The sequence below is a fragment of the Phaethon aethereus genome, assembly GCF_964289735.1.
Source record: "Phaethon aethereus genome assembly, chromosome: 8".
Classification (NCBI taxonomy): domain Eukaryota; kingdom Metazoa; phylum Chordata; class Aves; order Phaethontiformes; family Phaethontidae; genus Phaethon; species Phaethon aethereus.
This window is the reverse complement of record NC_138584.1, coordinates 15,430,709-15,450,805: the sequence shown is the minus strand read 5'-3', so window position 1 is coordinate 15,450,805 and position 20,097 is coordinate 15,430,709. Positions and strand designations below refer to the sequence as shown.

The 20,097-nt window shown below is 39.3% G+C and overlaps 1 protein-coding gene across 2 annotated transcripts in view; it reads right to left on the bottom strand.

Moving 5' to 3' along the window:
- Positions 1 to 20,097, bottom strand: part of DPYD (dihydropyrimidine dehydrogenase) — a gene marked incomplete at both ends in the record, with an annotated part of 369,496 nt that overhangs the window by 107,802 nt on the left and 241,597 nt on the right. For both annotated transcript variants that reach the window (XM_082002991.1, XM_082002992.1), the window contains 2 exons: positions 6,813 to 6,896; positions 9,316 to 9,384. In XM_082002991.1, the coding sequence (XP_081859117.1) occupies positions 6,813 to 6,896; positions 9,316 to 9,384 (153 nt within the window). The remainder of the gene's footprint in view (positions 1 to 6,812; positions 6,897 to 9,315; positions 9,385 to 20,097) is intronic.

The following is a 20,097-nucleotide window of genomic DNA, read 5'->3' as shown; positions in this document are numbered from 1 at the left end:
TGAAATGCTTCCATCACAGTGAGATTGAAAATAAGGTTATCCCCAACCTGCTTTCATGTCTTCATGAATTTCAAGGAAACAGAACCACTTTTACATTTTCTAAGAAAATCCATTCTGTAGAGAATGCTTTCCATGTATAAATAAAAAGTCACCACACATAAACTGTATTTAAAACCTTATTAACTGCCATGCCATGTCATTGAAAAGTTTCAGCAAGTCAGTAGTGCTGTTAACCTTACTGTCCTATTTATAATCCCTTTTGATTTTCCATTTTGTCTTTTGAGTAATTCAATTAAAAATCCTTCAATGCATTATGGATTAAATGTTGTCAAACCGCAACATAAAATTACAGAACGTTGCTCTGATGATGATGAATTTATTAAACTTTGCATCTTAATTCATTTCTTCTTGAGTGTATGAAAAACAGAATTCTTAAGACAAAATACCAATTAACTGTCATACCTCCTTATTAAGTATTGTCTCCTTTTACATGTTACAAAAAATAAAATACATGAGCACATAAAGGACATGCAGAACTAAAGACATGGAAGAAATCCATTTAAATTAATGACATTTAATCATACCTGAATCCTGTGAGTGCAATAGGAAAGGAAATGAATCCCCAGGTACTGGGGGAAGGTGAGTGATGTCACCAACCCAGGAGTGACCACACAGGCAGCAAGCTTTTTCTGTTCAGATTTCCAGCGAAATAGCTTGGGTCAATTGTTACTCTGAAACCAACTCAGCAAAGAGTTCACTTTATGAGGAGGGTTTTAAAGAAGGAGGGAGCGGAAAGGAAAAAGGAAGAGACACATATGAAACCAGGGAAGGTTAAAAAATCGTCCAAAGGGGTTAAAAAACCAAAACTGATCTACCATAAAAGACGACATGTGGTCACAATCAGCATGGGAGCCAGGAACACAAACCCACAAAACACATCTCCTGGCCTGCGAAAAAGTGTGCTTAGACCTATGTTTGCGGGAGTTGGAGGAGGAGATCAGCATCATCCCTTCTCCCTGTACATCCCAAACACCCTCCCAGCACAACAACGCCTGATGCCGCACATCTCTGCGCATGCAGAGTAGCACCATCACCGCCCGAACACGGAATCCTTGTTTCCGAGGAGTCTGCGCCTTGTGATTGAATTTCCTGCGTCTGCCTGAGCTTTTCCCTCAGCTGGACTATTAAGGCTCCCGTTCATAGCCATTAGCTTGGGCAGCAGGCAATTCTTCTCTCTTCTCCCACTGCCTAGTTTTATGAAACTTACAGAAATTCAGTACCTTTGAAACAGTTCCAACTCTGAGAAACATGACTGAAACGGGTCCCTCGGTTGAAACGCCCCAAAGCAACAGAGGGCACTGACAGCCACGAAGAGAGTGAGATCGGCTAAGACTTATCTTAAGATCCCAGCCAAAATGGATGAAAGTGGCCAACGCAAGAGAACAACAAGACATACAAAATCCTGAAACTCCACCGTAAACACCGACACAAACCTCACTTTGATTGTTCTGGTTCATACTGCATTTTGGGTGGCAATGCTCCCGCTGCTGCTGCTGCACAGTGTAACACCACCCTGCTGTACTTTGCATTAATTTGTTGCAGTAACTGATACAAAAGAGAAGAGAGAGAACTAATACTGCCTGCAGGACTCAATGAATTATACTTAACCAGCATATTATTGTAGGGTGATAGTAGAATGCCACATGAACACAGATATAATCAAATTCTGTTTGGGGCATCATTTATTTAAAATACTTCAAGCTCCTTGCTGGCAGAGCAACAGCGAATTAGCACGCTATGCTGTGCACTTCAATTAAAAAGCAGCCTCATCTTCCCTATTTCCAAGGTACAGCAGAGCAAATCTAATTGTGCCATGCAGCCAGTTCTCATCTTTGCAGAGCAACCAGGGCTTTTGGGATTTTTTGCTTTTTAACAGATTTGTCTTCTTCTGAATGAGGCAATGTGGGCTTTTGTGAAACTTGCCTCTTAATTGCAGGCAATAAACATGAACACAGCCAGCAGCAGAGGCTGTAGCAAGTACAGTTTAAGTAAAATGAAAATAGAGGTAAGAAAAAAATGACAAAGCAAGTTCATTTTACATAGGATCTGAATAGTTAAACCACCAGGATCTGGATTTCAGTGCTCACAAAAGACATATGCATGCCTCCTTTAACAGAAGCTAAAAAAAGCAAACAAACCCTCAAACCTATAGGTTAAATGCTGAGATAGGCAAAGATTTTTTTGTATTTTGGAGGTTAGAAGGTATGACTAACTAGTGAGAAATGTTCGTAAGCCAGGATGTTATTCTTTTAAAATATTTACTTATAGCATAAAGAATCTCCATTCTTGCACTTAGGTTGAGAACTTTGAATAGGAGATTCATTTTTTTAAAAAGTATAGAAGCATCCTCGTGCCTTGGAAATTTAACTGATGTGTTGCTTTTGACTTGAGATCTCTCTATCATACTGATCATCTCACCCCCAGTGAACAGGTCAGTCCTTGTGCTTCCTTTTATCCATTGCTCACTCCCTATCTCTGGTATAAACAGTGCAGTACCTTTGGATAGGAACTGAGCAGTGGAATCCACAGAATCACAGAAATGTTTGTCTGAACGGGCTTCTGGAGCGCAGCTAGTCCAAGCTCCTGCTCTAAGCGGCACTAGTGCCAACACCAGTTGAGGCTGACCACAGCTCTGCCTGCCTGAGCCCTGAAAACTCTGGAGATGGAGAGTACGCAGCCCTGCTAGACAACATGTTCCTGTTCTGCATCACCTTCTTGGTCAATTTTTTTCCTGATGCCCAACCTGAAATGTTCAGCCTGCAATTTGTGGCCATTGCCCCTTGCTGTATCATCTGACGCTACTGAGAATCATCTTTCCCTCTTAGTAGCTACTCTTCCAGCATCTTTGTTACTACCTTTCAAGCAGCTCTTTTCTTCCCTCTGTTCTTTTTCACTCCCCACTAGGCCAAGGAGACTCACTGGTATTTTTGAAGATTTTGGATATCACTCATCCTAGTCGGTCTTATTCTACTGATTCTAGGTATACGCACATTACACTTACTAGACCCGGGGTTTCATCTGAACAACAAATGACACAGAACTTAGCAGGAATGCAAAATAAAACCCAGATTATCAACTCAATTCGACTTGTTTATTCATTCTTACCAGAGCAGCTGGAGAGACTTGTTGACTTTTGGACCAGAAACAAAAAGCCAAACACTTAAATTTGTTGATTTCACATCACAGTAATGGTTCTGAATATTTAACGCCACTTTTTAGAAGGATAAGTGAAAAAAAAAAATTAAAACATCTTTGCATGGTTTCCAGTGAAGAGACAAAAAGTCCACCACAAATACACCACCACACATTAGACATTGAAATGTGAGTGCTACCGTCTCAGATGTTTGATTTATTTTTGTAATTTTGTGCTATAATTACTACAGTAATGAACTATAGTGGGAAAACAATACTGACATTTTTTAATAACCTGCTGTTCACCATATTATCTTTATGTTTACTGTTAAATATTTTGTACACTCACACTACCTGATTGAAGGAAATTCTGTGCATTAGTGCTGTTAAACCTAATGATGGAAATTCTATTATGATTTTTAAAGTTATCCAACATTTACACAGTTGCAGATTGTTACAAAAGAATACAAACTTTAACTTTATTATTATTAATCAGCATTAGTAAATACAATTGATATTCCATACAGAACCAGCTTTAAGTAACTTATTGGCAGCAATACAGATGCCTCTTAATACTACCCTCTGGCTAGCTATGCTGTTTGGGTGCCAGAGTGTCTGCACTAATGACTTGAAATTAAAATCAAATAGAAGCTAGGAACTGTAATTCAGTATAAAACAAACAGCCATTCTTAGTATCAATTCTTTATATATATAATTTGGATATAATTGGAATTTTTAAAATTTACAGTGCGTATAAAACAGTGGAAGTGTTTGAGAATAGATAACAAAATAGGACAGAGAAAAAACAAATCTGATGTTCCCAGATTTCTACACTTACCCTTGGGCACACCATAGGAATTGAAATGAGGAGAAAAAGTAGACAGTGTAATTAACCTTTCCTTTCCCTTTTCTTTTTTTTTAACCAACAACAACAAAATAGGCAGAACATTTTAGGCATTATAGATATTATATTCATGTTTTTCTACCTTTTTTTTTTTCATCTCAGCAGTTTCTGTAGTTTCCTGAGGATTTAATGTGCTTAGGCATGAAAAGGGACCTAATCCCTAAAAAAATTTCCTATGAAGACGTGGATTATGTTATCAAAAAGATTTAAGAAACCAGGAACGTTACTCTCTCTCAAAGCCTTATGCCCTAACTTGTAGATATTGGTGGTTTGGTGATATAGCTAGAGTGGTGTTTTTGTCCAGAGCGTATCTGAGCCCTCTCTTCCCCACGCCACCCACGTATGACCTATTTGACTTCAGCTCTGGGAGGAAAAAAAAAAAGTTGTTAGGCATAGAGCCAAAATTCTTCCTAGCTCTTTCCTGTCGTCTTATGGGGCCTCCAGGGGCCACCACACATGGAAGCCCCCTGAAGGGCTATTGATAAATCTTGTTGCACATATCGTGATTTTATCCAGTTTATCCTCACCCTTTGCTTCAATAAACTTCATTTAAAGCCACTATAATTTAATTGTAGCCAGCTCTGAGGAAGAACCTTAGGATCTGGCCTTCTAAAAATGGCTTCTTTTATTAATTTATTTGTCCAAAGAAGTAGATTCTTTTCTGAGCTCTCATTTTGGTGAGACAATTAAGAAAACACAAGAATATATTTAAAAAAGAGTAGTATATATTAAACATTCAAAAGAATATCTGTATTGTACAGGGAAGAGAGAAATTTTATTATTATACAAACATATATGTATATGTAATGTGATCTTCTTGATTTATGGATCTGACCTCCTCCAAGGAGAGTCACAAATCCACATGATAGCCCTGAGTGCTCAGATTTTGCATTTGGTTCTCTGATTTTACAATAGCTGAAAGATATGTAAAAACTCATGTAGCCAGACAGCTCCCTACTGACTACAGATCTAAGCAACTTCACATGCATATATTATTCCAAACAGTGAAAGCTAGAAATAACATATGGCTAAAAAAAGGGGAAAAAAAAGGAAAAAAAAAAAAGCAGCATGCTTTAAAGGAGCCTATTTCAGCCTCCAAGTGAAACCTTCAGGGCTCTCCCTGACCAAAGCGCACCCTTCTACAGCGTGCTGCCATCTCAGCTGGGGACAACCCAAACTATTGAGTTACACTGTGCAGAGTGAAGGGTGGGAATTGTTTCATAAACTTAAAAATGGCTACTACAGTTCTTTGCTGTTGAATGAAATTCAGGGGGAAAAAAATTATTATCTATTACCATCTAATTTTATTAATTAAATGGTATTTTTATTAATTATTATCTTATTTATTTCTGATTTTATTAATTATTATATATCACCATTTTACTGGTGTGGTCCTGGAGGGTTTTTATAATTTTCTCCTCTCCCATTTTTAATCATAACTTAGGTAAATGACCACTGGCCATGAAAAGCATCCAGATTACTTTCATTAAAAATAATACTCTATGGCATGCAACAGACTGACATCATTTTGTTGGCAGATGATAATGAAACGTCCCATGTGCTGTGCCTGACAGTATTTCTATGACAAAGCTTCACCTGCATTGAAATTATTACAGCTCCTATTGCCTCCCTACTAAAAGTTTTAGGAAGTTAACCGTTTAGTTGTCCAAACATCTCAGTTTTTAAAAGTTTTGTGCTTAACTGAGGATGTGAGGATGAATTAAGGTGTCTACTAGTCCTCTCCAAGGGGATCAACTGAATAGTATGTGTCGATTCTAGGGCATATAATCATGATTCCCATTATGCATCTCTGTCCTCTTCTTTTTCCCCTCTCCCCAAACGTAGCAACATGGGAAATCAAGCAGGCTTCAGCCTTCTGAAACGTCAATGGTCAAACTCTAGAAAATCTCTCCCATTAGACTGTGAACCAAGGTTTTTCAGAGACTTCCAAGTTTACCACATTTGGGTATGTTTCAGAGCCAGAACAAATTTCAAACCATGACCAAAACATCCAAAAATCTGAAAACTTCAAAAGGATATTAGTATGAGAATTGGCTTTTGTGCATGCTTATTTTCTTCTCACGGGCAAAACAACACACGTTCTCCTAACTGAAGTCACAGGACGTATTGATAAACTCTGCATCAGATTTCTACATAGCAGAGATATCAGGCATGGATAATTCTAACCTAAACTGTATAAACCATCAAATCTATAGGTTACAGAACACAGACTTTTATAAGAGAAGACGTTAACTGCAGGTGGCACTACCAGAATGTATGCCCTATTCTGTGATTCTAAAATACAGTTAGGTTCATATGCTAAATATTGTGAAATTAAATGTGAGCATATCTCATGTTCTTCAAAATCATTATTGATATATGCAGTAGTTACTGGGTTGTCATCTAAAAGATATCTACAGGGCACTTAAACGGAAACCACAAATTCTGTCCAAGTGCTTTTTTGAAATTATTTGTTTTCATCTTGTTCCTTGTCAAATACATAATGCATTTTTGTTCTCAGCAAAACTAGGCATTTCGTATACTCTCAGCTTCTGCCTTCTTTTTTTGCTTTCAGCACTAAATATTTAAACACATTCAACCTAAAAATCTCAAGCTAGTAATCTGCTGCTTGTGTCTTCCCCCCAGGATGTAACTATCAATGTGGTAGTGCAGGATTGCTGAAGAGACATGAAAGAGATTGTGGTTACAGTCCTACCTGCCCACAGGCCAGGCCCATGCCTCTCTCCCCCATACCATGAGGACATGATAAATTTAACTCCAACGCATCTGCACCAGCAACCTACGAAACACACAAAAGGGAAAAAAAAATGCAAAATTAACTTCAAGTAATGTACTCTTTCCTGTAGCATTTACCGTTCATGTTAAACAGATTTCTTTAGATGTTTGATTTTTTTTTTTTTTTAAAGAGAAAGCTACAGTTATGATAGCCTGAAAAAGAAATATGTTGATCATTACAGAGAAAAATTCAAAAACTGATGTGGCTTCCCAAAATTACAAAGGAAATTAAAGTAAGAAAAAAAAAAAAACATTAAAAAGAGGCAAGCACAAAATGGAGTTGGTTCTGGAAAATGTTAAAAAATGAAATGTAATTACAGGGCCTTAGGGCAGCACTGAGAGCAAGGTTCAGTAGTTGGTGTTACCCAGACGCTTCTGTGCTCTGAAGAACTGTGACTTAGTAGTAAATTTCTCCTTTCTGCTTTAACGAATTTAGTCCCTAAATTTTTGGCAGGTGCCTGTACTGTGCCATACCTTTTGTCATTAAATATTTTTGTTTCTGAAGTCAAACAAGAGAGTATTAAAAAAAGTCTATACAAACACATTGTTCATGCTAATTTCTCTTCAGCACCCTCTATTAGCTACAATTAAAACAGCAAAGGAGCCGAGGCATGCACGGGCAGCACGCAAAGACGCTCCTCTTCCTCCCTGCTGAACTGCTTCGGCCTGAGACAAGGATCACTCCCATTGCCTTCCACATGGCTGTAACTAGTATTTTGGTTTGCATTTGCATTTCTGTTTTTTGCTTATTGAACTGGAGTAACTTTGCCTGCTGTGTGGCCATGGTTCAGCAGCTCTCCGAGCGCGCGAGCAGGGGAGAAGCCATCCATCACTTTCAGGAATCCTCCGTGTCCCAGCCAGCCCCGCGAGCCCGGGCATGCCGTGCTGCTGCTGGTGCTGCCGGCCTCCCTGACAAGCTGACCTTTTGTATGAATAGGTCGTCCTCCTGCCGAGAGGCACTGCCCTACCTTCTGGGGCTTCTGCTCTTTGGAAAGCCACATCTATTACCTCCTAGGTAGGACCCTCCGCGTGCGATTAAATATCACTGCTCTTCAGCCGTGGATTCCAGAGCGCCCCAAACAAGCATGCTGCTCTCCACATACGTTACACATTATTAAGTGCATTTAAATAACTACTTTTTTCTAAAGGGGTAACATAAATACGAACACAGATTGGAAATACCTGTCTTAAACTGGATAGCAGTACCACCGGATTAAAAAAGAGGAGCAAATGGCACAATAAAGCCATTCATCTTAGTCAGTTTAAAAATGGTACTGCTGCTGTCAAGCGTGGATTCCACAAAAGATTTCATGGTCAATTAGGTAAATACAGGTATAAAATGGACTAGTGTTGAAGATCACCAAGCCAATTACTGATAATGTTTAATTTCACTTCCCTAAGTCCCCAAAGTGATTTTTTTCCTCATAGGTTTAAAATGCCCAAAGGAAATAGAGAAGTGTCTTCCCACATCACCATAGGAGGGCTTAGGACACTGAATAAAGAAACAATGAGGTCCAACATTGAGGTTCAGCCATATGAAAACACAAATTCAGAATATCCACACCCATATATAACACATTTAAATCTGAGCTAACGCTAGCAACAATGACAAGCTAATTTTTTTTCTTTGCTTAAATTTGTTAAAGCCTTCCTTTATTGATCTGAAACTATGCTTTTTATTTCCTCTAGATACTTTATGTGGAAAAAAAGAGTTTTATTTAAAAATAATAACTTAGTAATACATTCAGATATAGACAACTTTTCAATGAAATTATTGCGGTCTTAATCAAGTATTTCTTCTACTATTCCCTATAGACACAGGTACATGTTTTTAAATAGTTTTCTTCCTTCAAATTGAATCGAAATTTCAGGTGCATAGTGTGTTTGCATTTGTGCAAGATTGGATTTATATTATAGGAAGGCTGCTGACTGCTATTATATACACTGACTTTCTCTGCTATCATTTTTGAAAGTCTGTATTAAAACTAGAATAGCATTAAATGAGCCTTTTATACTTTAAATATTCAAGAGTTTTATATTCAAAATTTCTTCTGGTGCTGTCAAACTAGTGTGCCTGTAGGCAAGGTAAGATCAAGTTAGGCTCTCAAAGGTAGAATTAAATTTTATTAGGGCATCCATCATAATATACAGTTTGCTTAAAATGCAAATAAAAAGTATATAGATTCAAAGACTAGAGGCTTTCCAGGTACTGCTTAAAAATCCAAGGGACCATTTTTATGGAACAGATTTCCTTTAAATTTCCATCATTTTAATGAAAACACAGTATAAACAAATTATAATGGACATGCTTTAAATTCTCATTTTTCACTTTAAATCTATTTCTTTTGAGAAATTCCTTATTGCAGCTCTTGTTTTTAAGGAGAATAAAAAAAGATGCAGAAACGTATTTAGCAAACCATTACCTCAGCCATTTTCGAAAGTTCAGTCCAGTCCTCCTTGCTATAGCTGCACATGATACTGGCAATCAGAATCTGAAAAGAACATATATGCAGTCATTTTAAGCCACGTTACCAGATTTTTTAATATAGTACTTTACTGTGACTCCAGACATTAACTACCACTACCTGCATATGGGAACCACCAGCTGTATACTGCTAGCATGTACAGTGAAATATAGCCGTATATTTCACTGGGGATAAGAAATAGCATACCAGGTCATCTACCTGAGCCCTAGTTTTTATGTCATTAAAGAAAATCAGCAGGTCTAGTCAAACGCATAGAGGACTTTGCATTCTCTTTGTCACGCGATAAAGCATGAACAAACGCTGCCCTGGACAGAGCCCACCAGGAAAAGTGTCAAACATACTTCTTTCTGAGGTCAGAGGAATTACATTATTTGCTATTTATACAACGCCAGAAGTACCTGGGGCTCTTTAGAGGTAGGCAAGACATAAGTGCAAGAGTTCACAGTCCACTGTGGCAGCATACCAACACAATACTCCAGCTGACTTCAGGAAGTCAGGATACACCAAAACCAGTCCCCTGGAATCTCATACTATGCAAGTTAAGGACAGTGACAGGCAGCCGGGAATGTTTTGTGTACGGGCAACTGGGAGGAGACTCACAGGATGCGGGGAAAACCTGGGAGGACTGGGAGAGTGGCACAGGGGAATTCCAGCTTTTGTTTTCCCACAATACACATTTCATTGCCTATTCGCTGGCTGTGGCCCCGGTTCCCCAAGAGCTGTTTCTGTGTATTGCCTTTCCTGCACTGAGCACCTTTCAGGTCTAGGTTCTGCCTGGAGCTGCTGCCGCCTCTAGTATCTTTACTGAGGTTCAAGTTTTTAGGTAAAGTAAGTTCTAATAGGATTCTTCTGGGAGGGCAGCTAGACACACACCTTTCCAGTTGCATACAGTGCTATCTACTGCTAAGCGAATGTTAACTGTTCCTCTGGTCAATGTTCAGTTCAAGTAACAACGTTAATTGCTATTTAAGATTAAAACAAAATCACTTGTTCTGGGCTCAGAAATCATCGGACACTTGAAACTCCAAAATTTATACATTTGTAGTGAGGTCAGCAGAGGACTCAGCCCAGGAACTCCTGCATGGAGAACTTGTTAGAAGGATGAGGTTTGCAAGAAAAAACAGACACCCCCATGTTGCAGGAGATAAAAGGTTAAATCAGAAAAAGAAATCACAGAACTTAGGAGGCCTGAACTACAGGCTCAGTCTGTGTTCAAAGGAAACACTAGGAGAGGAGAACAGAACATCTGGCCACACTCTTTTATTTGGCCCTCTTACGTGAAACGTATGAAAGTTTCACATGTAAGTTTGATTCACAGGTAGGATGAAATGCGGTTTTCATCATTTTTGCTTTCCAAACAAGTTTTACTGTCGGCATTAATATCTGTGATGAGCTTGATCTGCCACTCCCAGTCGGTATAACACTTCTCTTGAACCTTCCCATAATGCTGAGGGTTAATAACTCATTCATATAAGGCAAAATACCGACAAGCATGGTGTAGGAAAATTGTCCAATGCACACAACTGTTGGAAACTGTGAACTCCCAAATTATCTTCATAAGAAGCATGAGAGATTTAGTATCTTTAGAAGGGAGGGAAATACACTTTAAAAAGGAAGGCAGCTATGGAGAAAATTAAGACATGGTGAGGTTACAATCTATTCATTTAAAAGGACAGTACCACTGATCGTCATCGTCATTTCCATTGTTTTGCTCTGATGAATCTCTACCCATCAATCTACCACCCACCCACCTGCAGACTACCTACCCACCCACCCTTCTGGCTGACCTTGCAAGACGGGAGTCTTTTGAGAAGGAAAGCACTTGATGAAGTCCCTGCCTTGCCTGCAGGTGCCCATTGTGTGCACCTCTGGCATAAATATGAGCCTAAGCTTTTCATTAAACGCACACAATCATTACTGGCCATGCTTTTATTCCCCTTTTGCCAGAGGAAAAAACTCTCTCCTATACCATACTTTCTTCTATCATGAAAAACCTTCTATAGCTCTATAGGTCAAATGTTTATGAAACAAAATTTGCTCCATGTACTATCTGAATATTCAAGATAATGTGAGTACTCCAGAAATAAATATAAGTCTCTTTAAAAAGAAGACTCTAATATTCTTAAAAACATAAACTGTGAAAAATCAGCTTAAGAAAGTATATATGAGAAAAATGTAGAGTAAGAAACTGGTTAAAATATGCACTAACTGGAAGTTAGCTAGAAACTGCATCGTGTCAAATTCACACTTTTTATAAACTAACTAAAGCAAAAAAACCCCACAACTCAGACACTGACAACATGATAAGGATTTTCACAGTTGCAGTCACAATCCGAAGTACATCAGAAATCTACACAATTCAGCTTTAAAACAAACGAAATTTTTCAGCAGTGAAAGCTGCAAGAAGAACGGCGGCTGACTTTAGTCACAAGTAGCTGAGTTAGGTTACGTCAAGTGTTATTAATGAAATTTGAAAATTCTTCTGGGAGTGTACAAAAGAGGAGGAACAAGATCTGTGATGTTTCAAAGAGCTGTTAATTAAGACAACATATTTATTTAATATTGATTAGTTTTAGCATTCACATTTAAAATTAAGTACATACATTTGACAGAAGCAGTGGTTTACAATAACAAAAATAACTGAAAGCAAAAATTACATTTCTGCCATGACTGTTCACACGAAAACCATGATCTCAGAGGGAATAATGAAAATCTAAAAATAGTAAGGCTTTTATTCTCCTTTCTTCCCCGGTGTCCTCTTATAACTTGAAATTAAACTTAATTCCTAGGTGGAAACAGATCCTCCAGTACTCCACGTTAACAAAACTGTCCTTCCTCAAGTGACTATTCTTCCCCAAAATGCCTCTACTGTCTTTTCATTTGGAACCAGCAGCCATGGCAAAAAAAAAAAAAAAAAAAAAAATCACATGTGGACATTTAGGGGCACTATCTGTGGTGTTTGAGGCTTGAATCTACTCCTAAAATCACACAGGGGAATTTATAAAGAAAACATAGACTATTATCTCCTATTACCTAGAAAGACAATAGCAAGAGACAAGCAACAATAACAAATGATAAAAATCAGAGGTTTTATTTGAAAGTAATAAACAGAAATTGTATCAGATTTCAGCTTCTCAGCTTCTTCTCACTATTTTAATTTTTTTCTTTTATATCTTTGGTGCCTACAATGCCACGTACCACATTACCACCCCTGCAACTTCAATAGCCCCAAACAGTTGGTATCCCATAGAAGTCCAGCGCATTGCCCAGCCCAGGAGCATCCCCAGAGAGCACCTCCTGGAATCGGCAGCGGCAACCCGACACGGCTTTAACGGCGGCTGTTTGAAACACAAGTGCGAGGCCGCGCCACGCCTGCCGGGCCCACACAAGCAGCCTACTGACAGATCTTACAATGAAGCTGCTGCTGAAGTGCACTAAGTGGTAAACGCGGGTCGGCTAAATTGCAGCTTTGTCATAGCTTGAGCGAGGGCTGCCCGCGAAACCGTGCATGATCGTGGATCAGTGGGATCCCTGGCCCATTCCTTATTCCAGAAGCATAGCTGGCATATGCTGTTCCCTCTTCTTCTTCATCCAAACTGCTATTTTGCCTATTGTCGAGAGATCCTGCCTACTCCGCCCTGCGTCAAGGAGCACGGTGGCCCTGCAGACACCGCTCCCTCCCCGATGATTACCGTGACATGCACCTAGACCAGGTTTTTACGCCCTGACGTTACACAAGGCGATAGACAATTTCTCCAAATGCCTGTAAAAGGACAAACGCATGTTTGTAACATCAGACACTGTTCTGTGTACAGGGTTTTCTTGATCACACATGGAAGAAGGTGGTCTACAATAAAATTATTTTTTTGTTGGAGGGAGGGGAGATGGAAAAGGGAGGGTATATAACGTACCATTTAGGACGTGATTATAAGATGAATATACTGTAGCTAAAGCACCTAGTAAAAGCTAAATTTCACACAATTGTGTGACTAATCTTAAAAGGACACTGACAAGGTACTTCTCATAATCCTTAAAATATTTTTTCTCCCTGTTTATAATAATCCCCTGGAAGCTTAAACTAGAATCTATTTCCCTTGTGAATGTTTTTTTTTTTCCTCTTTCATTATCTCTATGTGAATGTCTCAGGGATGCAATAGCATTAAAAGAAATACAAAGGATGAGGTTCACCACTGTGTATGTTGTTAAGTGATCTTTCTTCCCTAACACATGGAATTCACTGCAAGAGGTTGCAAAACAAAAGGAAAGAGAAAAAAAATAACTGGGCCTACTTTGGGTCAGACAATCCTGAGAACATCTATTTAAAGCCAGACAGCAGTAAAACTCTAGGTAGACAATTACCATTTGTCCTGTACTGCTCTACAGGGAATAAGGGAGTTTCAGTACACTCAAAGAGTCTGAAAAAATCTCAGGAGGCTGGATTTGAATGTGAACACTGTCAATTCCTGCAAATTTAAGAAAACATCCCAACAGATACAATGGAATCACAATCCTCTACCCTCATGCCTGTAATAACCATATTTATTTTGGTCATCTAACACAGGCCAGAGCCTGGATCTGTTCCTAAACTACTCTTCCAGGTCTGTGCATAATGTCCCTGCACTTCAGGAAATTCAGCCACCCATATAATTTCTGCTTTCTCGTCCCTGCCTGTCCCTTCTCATTGCTGCACCAGGCTTGAGGACACTTCTGCACCAAGTGTCCATAGATGCTGCTGGCCTCAACCTGCACCCCCTTTTGCTTTCTCAAACACTTGTAAAAATTCCTAGGATTTTATTTTTGACGTGCACAACCCTTGGAGAAACAGAAAGAGATCCTTAACATCATCTTTAAGAGAGCTTTCCCCTCAAAGCTGTGAAATTAAAAGAAGTTTTGAAGAAGGCTGAAGGACTTGTGTAACAGCTACCTGCTTGGGAAGCGGAGATATGGAACAGGATAATTGCTGCAGATAGAGGGAGTGCCAAGATTGAAGACTACATTAAAAAACAGATTTCAAATACCCACAAAATTATTCTTGACCAATCTAAACTTCAGAAGGTATTTGTGTTTGGGTCAGATGGAAGGACCTCATCTTTCTTTCAAGACATGTTTCTTCTTCCTCAAGAACACAGTACAGCCTTGCCACATGACCTACTTAGTCTGAACAAACTCAAATGTTTGTAACTAAAATTCCTCAGGAAGCTTTTACGAGGAAGAAGCTTGGCACTGAAGATGCAGTCTTTCTAAAACAATGGCAAAAATAACATACTTAGTTCATCACTCACCATTGGAAAATACACCTACATCTACACAAGCATATCAGGACAGGAGAACTTCTTGTAAGTGAAGCTGAACTGTTATTTCAGAGTGTTAAAATCCCCCGTCTGTCTGAATAAAGGGTATGTGTCCTCAGTTCTGACCCACGCCATCTCTCACTCGCACACCGTGACAAGCCAACACACTCAGAGCATTTCCTGAAGGTCCTGCACATATGTAGCTACAAGAGCATGTGGTCCACCAGGTACTTGGTGAAAAGTTAATAAAGAACAAGTTTACTGAGCACTCTTTAGCTATTTCAATGACACGACAAACAATCTTGTAAATATCTAACTGAAAACCAACACATGTTGCATATAGACATCGTTTTTTCACACATGAAAGAAGGAAACATATGGACCAATGGACAGATTCTGTCCTACCCAATAGCTCTTAGATGCAGCCTCAGTAGCAAAAGTGAGCAGCAAGGGAATAAACAGCAGCACCACAGGACTTCTTGGGTTGGTACAGATTTTCCACCTTGTTGAGACTAGCACCACTAGTCTGCCTCTGTAATCCTGCCTCTTGCACAACGTCAGGTTCAGGACAAGTCGCAGCTATGCCACATCTTGCCAGCAGAAAGATTGTTGGAGGCTGACACTCAGAGCCACTTGCAGCAGTCCTCTGCTTTTCAAAATGGCTGCTGGCCATCCTCAAAATCAGCCAGCCAGAATCATCAATATACAGAACATGTCTAACACCCACCTCACAAGATAAGAGTACGACTGCAGCATATATTCTGTATTGCACTAACACGACTGAACGTGCAGTATTGAAAAACAATGGGAGCACAAAGACTTAACTGTTGTAAAAATAACCCTCTAGAAATCAGCATGATTTTGATGCCTTGTAGACCCAACCAGGTTTCTCTTTTTCAGTACTTTCTTGTAATTTTTGATTTGTTGCAGAACTGAAATAAAAATAAGCTTCTTATTAAAAACTACCTAGAACATCAAATCCCATGCAATAAGAAAGTTAACAATTGTAAACCCTGTCATGTCTCTGAGAAGCAGAGGAATTATCTTGTTATCAATTTAATAATGGAACATTGAAGTAAATGATGCCATCCACTGACACCAGTAACACTGTCTCTCCTGGGAAATTCATGTCGGTAGGAACTGTCAATCTAGATGGATATGGACATATTAAACATTGTACCTTCAGTCCATAAATCTATTCTTTCTACGCTGCCTTAATAAAAAGATTCTGCATGATGATAAAGACAAGCAATGCAGAATGTCTTGACATTGCTGACCTATAATTCTGCTTCTCTTCTCTCTTCTTTTTTTAGGGAGCAGAGAGTTTAACCATCTCTAAGCATACATTGCTTTCCTTCTTAACATGCATTAAAATATATTTAAGATAATTCAAGTAAACAAAAATAAGACAAGTAGGAGATATTAGAATGCTTATTACTTTGCTGGTTTTGTGTAGCAAACCCTCTGAATAAAGCTCTATCTTTACCTTATAGCTTTATATTGAGATCTCCAGTTTGTTTTTCAAAGTGAAATGAAAGTGAGATGTAACAAACTGAGACAAAAACAGGCCAAACATTATCAGCACGTAAATAAGTCTAGAGAAGCTGATGATACGAGTTTGAAAATATCAGCATCTGCTCACCCTACCACTCATAAGCAAAATCAGCATGAACAGGAAAAAACGAAGATTCTCTTCTCAGGCTAAATGGAGACACTTATTTTCAAAGGCAGCTATTTTCGTATGATGTCTCTACTTCTATCAATGAAAGTCCATCTATTTAATGAGATTATTTGATGGATGTCAGTGAGTACACTAGACTATAGCTTCAAATGAAGGCCTAGATTTGTTAGGATCTAACGTCTTCAGACCAATAAAAACCAAGGGTTACGAACAAACCCATTTCTTTGTAAAATAACAGAATGCTGTCACTTTGATGGGAGCACGAAGCTAAACAGGTTGCCCTTCAGGACTGGCTGCACCTGTAGGAAAACAAGGGAGCAGCTTAGCGTTGTAACCGCTCCTCTGTCACGTGAGACCCAGCACCGTATCAGCCACCATCAGGGCAGGAGTTGAGCTGCCATGCCCTTGGCCCTGCTTGTACACATAAATGCATAGTCACAGATCACACACATGGGAAGTGTGGATAAATGAAAAGCTAACTTTCCATTAAAATAGTTCATGAGAATCCTACCAACTTAGAATATGACTGAAAGCAAAATGAATGGACAAGAAAAAAAGAGATCTTCTGATGCACCTGTACCTCCCATGCTTCAGGGTACTCTCTAATTAAGACGTGGTAATTCCTGAAGACTGAAAAAGAGACCACGGAATAGGAGTTCCCCAAAACAGATGTTTAATGAAAGAGAATATAGCACTTGTACGAAACACTTCAGGGAAACTAAAATATTTTACATGACTAGAAAAATATGTCCATCTTATGATAGACTCTTGAAAATTTCAGTGCTTCAAGTAAACCCTGCAAATTCCATTGAAAATTACCCATGTGGCTGAAGACTTCCCTGGAAATTTAATAGAATCTTTGGGATTTTATTTTGCATAGGAAAGCTATCCTAGTTCAACCTTTAGTCTCTTTAGTAATGAGTGAAAACAAATCCATGGGTGAATGGAAATTAGCATTACTGAAAGGAAAAGACGCAAGTTAACAAAGGATGAATCCAAGAGAAGAGTGGAGACAGATATTAATTTTCAGCAGTACTTGCAGCAAACAAAAACCATAAGTCATTGTGGATCTGCCATGCCCCTGCTGAATTTCTATACTCTTCACACTGACTTAATATAAAGAGAAAGCAGAGAAGACCAATACAATATTGGAGAAGCTAACAGAAAAAGGATATATCTAATTCTATGATATTTCAGACAAATGCTATGACCTGTAGCAAAAGCTTTACACCAGGGTGCTGACACATTATTGATTCTTAACACCAGATATGGAAAACAAGGCTGGCAAAAGGCAACACAAATTTGTGGATTTTTTCCTCCAACTTTAGAAATTTTTCTCTCATTGAATTATCTGCCCAGCTATACATACGCTCCTTTTTACACAGTTCTTTGAGCATCTCGCTAATTGTTACTGTTTATTCTCACAATAGCACAGGCAACTCTCTGCAGGGTGCCCCTCTGAGAGGGGAGGCCAACTGGAGACAAATATGTTCAAGGGCTGTAGGCTGCTCCTATGGAGGAAATGAGCAGCCGTTGACTGAAAGGAACCCTAAGATCCCTTCCAGTCCCTGACTGCTTCTAGATAGATGCAGATGTATTTCCCCTATTACTTAGCAGCAAAGCTGCTCAACTTCTTAGAAAACAAATTCAGTATAAAATAGAGAGAGACAAAATGCACAGTGAATAACTTTGTCAGAGTTCTCTAATTCCTGCATTCAGTCAGCTAGCAATTCCTCAGGTCAAATCTGTCTGTTTGCATCCCCGAGAAGTCCATCCTATCTCTTCCCTTGTTCCATCACCCCCAGGGCTTCTTTTAATTCACTTCCTTGGATTTGAAGGCTCAAGAAAACTAGCAGTATCAGTACTGGTAGTGGAGAAAAATGTAACTCAGAGAGGAGGGAGAAAACACCTTCCCTTTTACACTTTAGAGCCCTGTGATCTACTTCATCATGTGACACTACTGGTGCCAAAGCAATGCTTGGGAGGAATAAGTGATTTTGTCAGCCTGGTTGCATCCTCCACAACTCACCCACTCTCTCTCTGTGCACCATTGTCCTCATAGTGTTATATTGAAAAGCACTGATAATTTACCTGATTTTGCACAAACAGGTTTTAGGTTAGGCTGTTCTGATATATGAGAGCATGGTCACCAAGAAGGCGTGTGGGAACAGGCTATACGGCTTGTCCTTTCTTCAGGAAACTACCTGAGGGCTTTACACGCCAGCTGCATGGGGGAGACGTATCAGTCCCTTAACACTATTCTCTCCTGTCTGGTCTTGGTATCAGACTTCACAAAGAGGAGAGCTTCCTCACACACGACAACCTGCCTGATTAATGGGACAGGTTCATCTCATGAAAGGAGACAATCTGCACATGTTCACAGCACTAGAAACATGGGATCTTTTCAATGGCCAGAGCAGGACCAGTGGGATCCATCCCCACCAGAACTTCACTGAGGATCACTCACAAAAAGTTTTTCTGGGTTATTTTCCTGTTGGAAAGCATGGATGAAAGGATGATAGAAAGCTACAATGCACACAGTAACATAGTAACTGCTCTATCTATTGATCTTCATTTTCTTGTAATACCTTTGCCTTCCTCCTTCAGAATGATTCTTTTGAAGAACACTTCAGTTTCCACTTCTTTGGGCATCCTCTCCAAATCCGTATAATTTTCTCTGAATGGCCTGATTTCATAACTGATTTACTTTGAGCAGAAGTTTGGACTAGCTCACCTCACCTTCTGAGGTTCCTGCCAACCTGAACTTTCCTCTCAACCCTCCGTGCAAAAATACATATGATCAACAAGTATTCTTGCCTCATTCTCTTCATGATCACTTCATACCTTTGCACCAAGCAGAGAACCACCTATGTTTAGCAATTCTGACACTAAGCCTATTGAGCCTTCTCCAGGCACAGGAACCTGCTGCAGTCTGGTATTTGTTCAAACCTGTCTTTTATTTCTATATTTTGCCTTCTGTTCTCTCATGCAATCTTCAAGCTATCATCTTTGCTCCCTTTTGAGATCTGATTCATTGCTGTCTCCACTGTCTCTTCCTGTGATCTTGCAGGGCCAGTGTGTGTATTTTTCGTCCTTGTTACCTACCTTCAGATTTTGTTCTCCCCCTTCATCGCACACTAAAGCAAATATTGTCTTCAGTTCTACTTTTCCTGCTCCTCTCCAGACTCATACAGGTCTGCTTTTTGGTAAGACTCAGTTGTTATTGAGAGACAGATCAGACCCACAGCACAGAAGCAAGGCCTTCTCCACAACTACAACATGCCATCCAGCTCCTTCACACACAACGCACAAACCTCAAACTGCAACAAGGCCAAATACCATATGCAGTCACATACATTCATTGATTCCTACCCAGCTTTCACCTGTCCAAATGAACAAGAGCCCTTTTGACCTGGTGGAAGACCACTGTTTCTCATTAGGCCTATATTAATGGGAGCTCTAGGTTCATTTAATGGTAAAACTGTAGCATTTCTTATACAAAATTAATTCTTGTTGTGCTTTTCAAACGATTAGCAATGAATTAGCACTCAATAGCTTCTTGCCAGTAACATATTTTAGGAATTTTTAAAAGGGAAAAGAGAGAAGATATGAAGGTGAGGCAATAGTCCCTTAGCAAAGAAAGAAACTCTACGCTCTGTCAGGCACAGAATTTTTCAAGAAGTGAAGATGAAAACCCATGTTTTCTGTTGAACTTGATCTCTTCATATATCCTTCCTATTTTCCCCT